At 35.3% G+C, this 8,973-nt stretch overlaps 2 protein-coding genes across 2 annotated transcripts; both read left to right on the top strand.

Moving 5' to 3' along the window:
• The first annotated feature begins 315 nt into the window (after positions 1-315).
• Positions 316-3,546, top strand: LOC132598712 (probable E3 ubiquitin-protein ligase RHC1A). Its single transcript, XM_060311738.1, has 2 exons — positions 316-1,232; positions 1,480-3,546. The coding sequence occupies exon 1, from the start codon at positions 316-318 to the stop codon at positions 1,198-1,200; it is 885 nt and encodes a 294-aa protein (XP_060167721.1). The 3' UTR covers positions 1,201-1,232; positions 1,480-3,546.
• Positions 3,547-4,144: 598 nt separating this feature from the next.
• LOC132598711 (RHOMBOID-like protein 10, chloroplastic) lies at positions 4,145-8,609 on the top strand. Its single transcript, XM_060311737.1, has 9 exons — positions 4,145-4,464; positions 5,261-5,514; positions 5,766-5,820; positions 5,909-5,989; positions 6,071-6,167; positions 6,258-6,325; positions 6,769-6,867; positions 7,162-7,203; positions 8,017-8,609. The coding sequence occupies exons 1-9, from the start codon at positions 4,321-4,323 to the stop codon at positions 8,161-8,163; spliced, it is 987 nt and encodes a 328-aa protein (XP_060167720.1). The 5' UTR covers positions 4,145-4,320; the 3' UTR covers positions 8,164-8,609.
• Positions 8,610-8,973: the final 364 nt, after the last annotated feature.

The raw sequence follows: 8,973 nt of genomic DNA, 5'->3' as shown, positions 1-8,973 counted from the left end.
GTATTTTGAGTAAAGTATTCTTCATCATATTAGAATTAAAACACCAATTACAACAGCCAATAAAGTTTTAGAATTAAAACACCAATTACAACAGCCAATAAAGTTTTCTTCATCATATTAGAATTCAGACACCAATTACAACAGCCAATACGTTTGTCTTAATTCTTATACTTTACTTTTGGCAGGAGGAGTCATCAAGGATTAAGGAAGCTGCAAAGAAATATCCTTCCACTGGAAAAAGAATCTCTTCATGCATTTCCAAAAAGCCATCCTTTTTCATCTTTCCCTTCTCTTCTTGAAACCATCTATAAATAAATGACTTTGCATTATCTGTCTTTGCTACATCTAATTTGTCATATATCCTTCTTTTCTTCACAAAAAAAGAACATGTCATTTATCCCTCGCCCTGGCCCTCGAGTTATTGTCAATGGAGTCCAGAGAATGAGAACATACCATTACTATTGGTGCAGAAATTGCCAAAGATCCATTAGGACAACTTCAGCCAATCCATTTGAAATTTTATGTCCTCATTGTCTTGGCCAAGTTTACCATGAACTTGATGTTACAAGGCCTAGGCTAGTACTAGAACCACAACCTTCCTCGAATTCTCGCCTTCTTGATGCCTTGGCACTCATGAATGATCCATCAATTAGGCAACGTGACAACCACAATGGTGATCAAAATCATCAAAATAGACAACGTGCTCGTGTCATTCTCCAATTTATTGGCCCTGATGATCAGCCTATTAGGCCTGTGTCTCCTCATGAGAACATGTTTTCTTTGCCATCGATTCAAGAATTGACTCAGAACGATAGGCCAGGGCAGCCTCCAGCGCCTTCTTCAGCAATAGATGCATTGCCAAGAATTGTGCTAACAGCAAACCATTTGGAAAATGACTCTGTTTGTCCTGTTTGCAAGGATGAGTTTGAAGTTGGAATAGAAGTTAAGGAGTTACCTTGCAAGCATTTTTACCATTCTGAATGCATTGTTCCATGGCTAAGAATGCATAATACTTGTCCGGTTTGTCGGTGTCAGCTGCAAGGATTCTCAAACAATGAGGACCAAAATAGTTACACAAATGAATTTAATGAACAAGAAGAAGAGGAGAACATACACAATCCTCTAATTTGGGGTTGGACTCAGCTTACTTCTCTTTGGCCTTTTAGTTTGCTGTCAAGTTGGATACACAGATACTTTTAACACTTTTGAGACTACAACTGCTTCTCCTAGAGGTCAGCTATTGCTAATACTTTCCGAGTTTAACTTATATACACTGACAGACTATCTATATGATAACTATAGGTAACCGTCCATAGAAAATGAAATTAGTAACATGGAAAATAAGTTAGGTTATCTGCTACAACATTAAAATACTCTTATTGTTATTTAGTTCTGATAAATCTCAGCAACCCCTTCACAAGAAAGACATAAAATGATCTAAATTTTTCACTAAAGAATAATAATTTGATTTTTGGACAGGGAGAGCTCGGTGGAATCCTTGGATATTCCCTTGATAATGGTTGCTGCTGAATTGGTTCTTATTCGGTTTAGGTACAGTAAAGAGTAGTAGTTTGCTTTTAGTTCTTTGCTTCATTAGGCGCTAAATCAGGTATGTTGACAAAACTACGTATCTTTCTGAATCTGATGGATGGAAATTATCTATGAATGGGGTCAAAAGACGAGACTCACCAGGTATGCGCCTATACCTCCCTCTCTGTCCAAAAGAAAAAAAGGATGTAAGTTGCATGCATTGATAGTGTTTTTTTTTTAAGTTATTAGCGCAAATTAACTTGATATAGTAGGTTGCTACTCAAATTTTTTTATGTTACTGTATCAACTAGGAAAGATACTTGCTATAGGCTGAGGTGGAACTAGGTGTTGTCAGGAAGTTAATTGAATCCGCTCACAAATAGGGCAAAATTGACACATAAGCTGTAAATATCCTTAAAGGAAGATTCTAGAGTTAAACTATGTGATCCAAAATTTCTAGCTGTAAATCTACTTAGGGATTCAAAAATTGCTTTTAGGTCAGAGGTACAAATCCTATGTGATATTCTAGTATTTTTTCTAATCCCGTATATGTATTCCTAGCTCCATCAAACTATAGGTCAACTTAAAAAAATGAATTCAGTTGAAACTTAGTATTATGTTGTTTCTAATTCAAGGTAGTTAAATTGAGCAAGAGGTTGATAACAGTAGAGCACAAATCTTGAAAGCATGCAAATTGGATTCCTCAAAGCATCACAAGGCTTACAAAGCACAAAAGAAAATGACACTACTTGCAGTAATTTAATTTCAGTTGGAACTCTTCTTTATAAGTCACTGTTGTTGATGTTGATGGTATTTCGACTAGTAGACTCGTGGAATTATTTTCAGCCAAGAAAATGCATGAAGAAAATGAAGAAGAAAAATAGAGAAAGAGAAGCCTCGCCATTTCAAGGAGGACCATGTTCAGTGTGGCTTTGCGGGCAATTTGCACGATTGTCGTTATTCAGGGTGGTCTTTAAGTTTTGTCCCTCAAATAGGTGGTATTTAATTTTTGTCTTTCGCTAAAAGTTTCGGGTTCGAATTCCCGCTCAGACAAAAATTAAAAAAAAATTCAAAGTAGAGTTTGAATTCGCAAGGCAGAATTTTACCTTCAGGTATAACACAAATTTTACCTTAAGACAGAGTTTTACCTTCAGGCATAAGACAAGGTAGAAGTCTGGATTAAGGCGGAAAAAAAAAATTACTCAATTGAAATTTTGGAAAATTCTGCCTTAAGGCCTAATTTTTGCCCGAATAAGCCTAATTTAATTACGAAACTCTGTCTTGCGATTTTTTTTTAATTGAGCCGAAATTTGAACTCCAATCCTCGTGATATTAAGCCAGCGAAGGATAAAATTTAAAGACCGGTGCCTTTGAAGGGCAATCCGCACAAAAAAAAACTGCAATTTATGTTTGTCCTTCATGGTCAAAATCATATGTCAACAACCTCAATATTATCAAACAAAACTAAAGCTTATTGTTCAGAATGATGACGATACCATTAACAAACAAATAATCATTTGTTGCGGTTGGTGAAGGAATGATTAACCAATTTCCCGTGAAAAAAAGTTAGTGATCCAGTAGGTCACTTGTTAATATATCCTACTTTCAAAAAATTAGATCAATATTCAATTTGAATTTTCTGAATTGAGTTATAAGTTTAACCACTTTAGAAGACATTTAGGCTCCGTTTGTCCATAGATACAAAAAAAAAATCACTTTTTTTTTTTAATTTTGAAGTTGGAGTTGTGTTTGGCCATAGTTTTTGAAATTGTAATTTTTTGTGAAATGTAGTTGTAAAAAAGTGAAAAAAGTGTTTTTTTTTAAAACAAGTTTTTTGAGTTTTTGGTATTCCGGAATATAACTTCAAGTTATATTTGGAATTTTCATGGTCAAACGCTAATTCCGGAAAAAGGTGAAAAAAATTTCGGAATAAAATGAATAATTTTTATGGCCAAACGGGACTTAAAGTAAGTTATCTCAAAAAATTTATGTGGGAAAACATGACAAGAAATTAAATATATATATATATATATACCCAAGAGAGAAAAGTAATCCCAATTTCTCGAGAAGAGGACAAATTTAATTTTATATTTTACCCATACCTCGGCTCCGTTAGGGCAAGTGATATATTTGAACAAAAGGCTAATGATGAGGGCAAATTTATTCGAAAAGTATAATGAATGTTAAATACAAACTATTTTTAAAAGTAGAAGGATAAATTTAACCCTTAGGTTTATACTTTGGTAATTAAGGATGTTTCTGAAGATTGTTTTATGAAAAGAAAAATAAGACGATATATCTAATGGTGTAGGATCTCAAAAATTGAATCATTATGTACCGATGTATTTTATTCCTACCTACATGTATGAGGTTCATTTTTACCAAAAGAAAATCGTTTTTTTTTATCTTTTCTCCATTTTTAAACCTCGCTACCTCAAAATAATAATATAAAAATAAAAATCAATTTAAATTAGTGCAGTAATTTCTCAGTTAAAAAAGTAGACAAAAAACTGGAAACAAAAATCAAATTATATAGTAGTAGAGCCCGTTTGGATTGGCTTATAAGTGGTCAAATCAGCTTATAAGTTGTTTTTTAATTTTTTAGATGTTTGACAAACCAGTTTATAAGCTAAAAAAATGCTTAAAATAAATCAAAAAACAAATAAGTTGAGAAACTATTTTTTTGTCGAACCAGCTTATAAGGCAGTTTTTTTAAAACTAAGCCAAATTTAGTGTACAAAAAGAAGTATAGGGAGTATATGGTTGGGGTTAAGAATGTAAGGGAGCCAAATGGAAATGGCTGGTTGGGCATCTCTTCCATCTAATAATAATCCCATAAGGGGTGGTGGTCCCACAACCAGCCACCTCATCACCAACGCCGCCGCTCTCCGCCTCGGCGATTTCCTCCACCGCCGTCTTCAATTCTCTATCAAGGTACTCTACCCTTTTACTGAATTTGCTTTTTTTTTTTTGTGAATATTGCGTGCAAATTGATCCAAATGAAAGGAAGAGAACACTGAGAAATATTACAAGTAACTATTGACATCATATTCCTTTCTTAACTGTTTTGATCACCCTATTCGAGAAAATATTGCAGGATAAAATTAGTCGAGGTGGGCGTAAGCTGTACCTGACATCACCGTTATAAAAGAAGAAAAAAAAAAGACTATGACTCATTTTCAGACCACCCTTTTCTCTCTAACAGTGTTTTGCAATATCACTTGCTATATCTTGACATGAATTTGTTTTCAAGTAATTGAAATACTACAAAACCTTTTGGCCTGTGTTATGTTTGCCACAATGCTTATCTATTGGTTATGAGTAACTTGGAAAAGAGTGACAGGAATTCATTAGCAATCCTTTGATCTGTTACAGTCAATCAACTATATCTCATTCTTGAACTAGCTGGGTTTGGCTGTATAAATCCTCTATATCCATTAGAGGATTCATCATAATTTGCTTGTTTTTGTTGTCCATCAACTCTACTAGAACCCTCATCTTTTATGTGGGTCTAAGAAAATGACTGCAAAGGTTAAGGGGTTGTGAGAGAATGAATTAGACGTTGGCCGTTCTCGCTGTAAGAGTCCTCAGCATGTTGAATGGCCTGGCCAACTCGTTCTGTTTCACGTAGGCAGATTTGCTTTGATGTGTTACATCTCTCCTTATACTAGCAGTATCATCAAATTCTGGAAATGCCAAGATCTTAACCACCGTTTTTCTTGCTCCACAGCACATTTATTGTCATGTTCATGGGCCTAAATTGAAGGATGCATGGCATAAATGGACCCTTCATGTTACTGGATTCAATATCCTTCAATGGTCACAGGATGTCTTCTCTGCCCAAGACATGAGCTTATTGTTCTTCAATGCTGATGAAAGTAGAAGGAAATTCAAAAAAAATCAGAAGTCTTACTCAAACTCATCTAGATCATTCTTTTCTAGTGAAAGGAAATGGACCAACATATTCCTTGCACTTAACATATTGTAAGTTTTGCATTCTTAACCAAAACGATGTGAATATTATGATTTTTTTTAATCTTGGATTAATGTTTGTATAAGTCAATTAAATCTTTTTCCCTTTACCCACTCAGAATGAATGAAAAAGCCTTCTTGCAAATGTCATGAACAAATAAAATCAGAAAAAGGCTCCTTCAAGTTATGGTGTTGATTGGTACAAAGGACAAATAGTTATTGTTACAAAGAGAAACTGACAATTTCTATCTCAATCACTGCAGGATATATATTGGACAAGTTGCAACAGACGGCAAGCTTTTATTTTGGGGAGCTAAGGTTAGACTGGATTAAACATGTAAATAACCGACTTATTATTTTCTATATTAACAATTTTCTTTGTGTGGTTGATTGATATGTGGTGCAGATTAACAGTCTTATTGATAAAGGGCAACTGTGGAGGCTGATTACTTCGTCATTCTTGCATACAAATATAGTGCATCTCATGGTCTGACTTCACTTTATGTTTTCCTGGATTCCTAGGTCCCTCTTTGGTTAAGGTTTTGAAGCAAAATGTGGCTTCTTTCAGGTTAATTGCTATTCCTTGAATTCTGTTGGGCCTGGTGTTGAAAAAGTTAGTGGCCCTAGAAGATATGTTGCTCTGTACTTGACGTCGGCAGTTACAAGTAATGACACATCACCACATATGACATTCTTATTTCAAAGAAATAACTCCTATTATAGTGAATCTGATTGTATCTTCTGAAAGAAATCAGGTTCAGCTATGAGTTACTGGCTTAGTAAGGCACCTGCAGTTGGTGCCTCAGGAGCAATTTTTGGATTGGTAAGTTATGCTATTCTTTTGCACTTTTGGTGGACTTGCTAATTGGTGTATGCAACTGAGGTTATCATTTCATGCTATTTCACGATTTCTTGTCCCTTAAGTTACATCCAACTCCTTTATAATTATATGTATACACTTCTGTGGACCCATTATGTATGTAATACTTCGCCACAGACTTTATGAGTAAATCTCATTTCCATTTTACTGGGAATATTAACCTGCCTTCAAGTTGTATGTAGTTCAGGAAAAGGTAGACTTTTTAAGTTTCAATTGTTGTAGTGCGTATCTTGGGATGCTGAAGTACGTTTCTGGCGAATACAAGTAATCTATTTAAGTATGGAGCTTTCGGAACAGCGGCTGAGGAAATTAAAGAATTAGACTTATTTCTTTTTCATTTATCAGGTTAAGAAATACTGATCTCCATGGTTTTGTGTCATTACCAGGTTGGTTCTTTTGCAGTGTTCATTTTGAGGCATAGAGGCATGGTCAAAGGCACTGAGGGGGATCTTCGATACATAGCAAATGTGATTATTCTAAATATGGTAAAGCACTTTATTCCCTATTCAGCTCAATGCCCTTTTGTTGGCATTCACCGAGCGAGTAATAGAGGGCATGTCTTATTATTAAGTATATTCTCCAAATTTGTATATTCTTGTGATCTTTCATCGGTTGAAGATGCTATTAGTTAAGGAATGAAAATTAATTATAAAGGCTGCTCATATATGAGCTCACTACCATTATACTTTCACGTCTATTGATTAATTATCAAGTTTGATCTATTTTTTTCCCTATTTCGGTCCTAATTCATCAAGTGCTGGCAACCATTTTCCTTGCAGGCTATTGGACTATTGAGCAAAGGGATCGACAACTGGGGACATGTTAGTAATATCTAACTTTGCCATCATGTTCTTGATCTGGATGTATTCTGTGCTTACTTTTATCACATTACTTTATAAGCCTGCATTTTTACTTGTAACAACAATCAATGGCACTGCCAGCATCTCCCACGTGCATCTTCCTCTTTGGGTTGAGCTGTTGAGGAGTAATGTGTCTTCTCTTCTCTTGCTTTCCGTTGATTTTTAATTTCTGATTAGAGAAAAGAACAAAAACAAAAGATCAAGATCATTGCCCATAATTTTCACTTTAGCCATTTTATACACCATATTTAAGAGCTTTGCTTTCGAGAACGCAAAGTCTCTGTGGTTCCTCAGGTTCCGACAGAGGTTTATTCATGTTGTAAAAGGTGGCTTCCGCTTGTTGACATACATTCTGTGAGTTTTTTATTTTATTTTTTGATACCGAGAAATCTGTCTAGAGCCAATTTTTAGGACCTATCACAGCCTTCTGCAAGGTTTTACCAAATCTGTATTCAAGAAATGGAAGTAGTATGGGAAGATATATCATTCCTCTTCTGGTCACATCCTTCTCTTTTGTTTATGATAACTGTGGTGTCCAAGCCAACTTGTGTGCACCTCGACTGGTCACGTCCTTCTCTTCTTTGTAGTTCCTAACTTCCTCCTCTACCTCTTCTTTTGTTTTCCTATTTTTTTCTCTGCCCTTCCATTTTGTTTTTAATGCAGTAGAAATGTTTAATAAGTACATACATACATCGAACTGAAATAATTGCTTTACATTGGCATATGTTTTAATGGTTGTATGACTTTCCAATTTTTCTCTTATGAACATTTCAGCTTGGAGGTTTAATGGGTGGAGCTGTAACATCATGGCTTCTTGGCCCAGCGTGGAAGATTCAATCCATCTCCAGTGAAGGACGACGAGTTTTTGCTGACACGGCGCCAATTTTCTCTCTCATTCGAACTAAAAGGGACAAATCATAATCCCTACCATTGAACTGCTATTGTGCCAGCTGACGTGACTCAAGCCTTGAGCACCAGCAGTTTTACTGATTTTCCCAATACATACGACAACTGTGGACGGCATTTATATATTCATACACTAATGGAGTTGTGGATGATTAATGATCCAGTTCACAGCTCTGTGCTCTATACAGTTTGCCGTTGTGTATAGGAATATGTGACCAGAAAAAATGTTAGGAGCAAATTGGAGGTCATACATCCCTTTCATTAACTGCAGATGGTGGCCTGTTATGCGGCTGTATTGCACCTCAGCTTATCTGTCATTACTTGGGTTTTCAGGCATGTCAATAGGTTCTTGGTAATCTGATTTAGGTGCTGTTGGTGTGTATCTAATGTACGCTTTAGTTTATGCTCGTCTGGTCCGTTTGTACAATATTCCAGTTAATAAATGTTCAATGTTTTGTTGATTTTTTTATTCAAATTTCAATATCCTTAGTTCTTCCTCTTAGTTAAATGTGGAATAGAAAGATCCATTTTTCTTTCGAGGTAGTTTGTTAATGCAGGTGTTTCAATTGAGTTCTTGAAACTTGTTACGCATCAGGAACTTGTTTAGTTGTGAGACGTGCTTTTTTAAAATGCTTAAGCTACCACATACAGAATGTCAGTTTCTAAATTAAGCCAAACCAACCAATAAATATTGACTAGCTTACTTCACATTTTTGCTTACTCATTTGCTCAACAAGCTACTTGTACGATTGCGCTGAGATCTTTCGTCCTTACCTCCTACACGACTTTGTATTACTAGCAAACTCAATAGTTTTCCTTTTAATC

This window comes from Lycium barbarum, chromosome 6 (assembly GCF_019175385.1).
Source record: "Lycium barbarum isolate Lr01 chromosome 6, ASM1917538v2, whole genome shotgun sequence".
In the NCBI taxonomy this organism is placed as follows: domain Eukaryota; kingdom Viridiplantae; phylum Streptophyta; class Magnoliopsida; order Solanales; family Solanaceae; genus Lycium; species Lycium barbarum.
The sequence above is the reverse complement of the archived record's forward strand: the minus strand, read 5'-3'. Positions and strand labels throughout refer to the sequence as shown.

Bases quoted from the DNA above. Each gene is read 5' to 3' on its own strand.
- LOC132598711 (XM_060311737.1), top strand. From the start codon at position 4,321: ATGGAAATGGCTGGTTGGGCATCTCTTCCATCTAATAATAATCCCATA. The intron at 4,465-5,260 runs GTACTCTACCCT...CTTGCTCCACAG, and splicing joins GTCTTCAATTCTCTATCAAG to CACATTTATTGTCATGTTCA. The intron at 5,821-5,908 runs GTTAGACTGGAT...TATGTGGTGCAG, and splicing joins TTTTATTTTGGGGAGCTAAG to ATTAACAGTCTTATTGATAA.
- LOC132598712 (XM_060311738.1), top strand. From the start codon at position 316: ATGACTTTGCATTATCTGTCTTTGCTACATCTAATTTGTCATATATCC.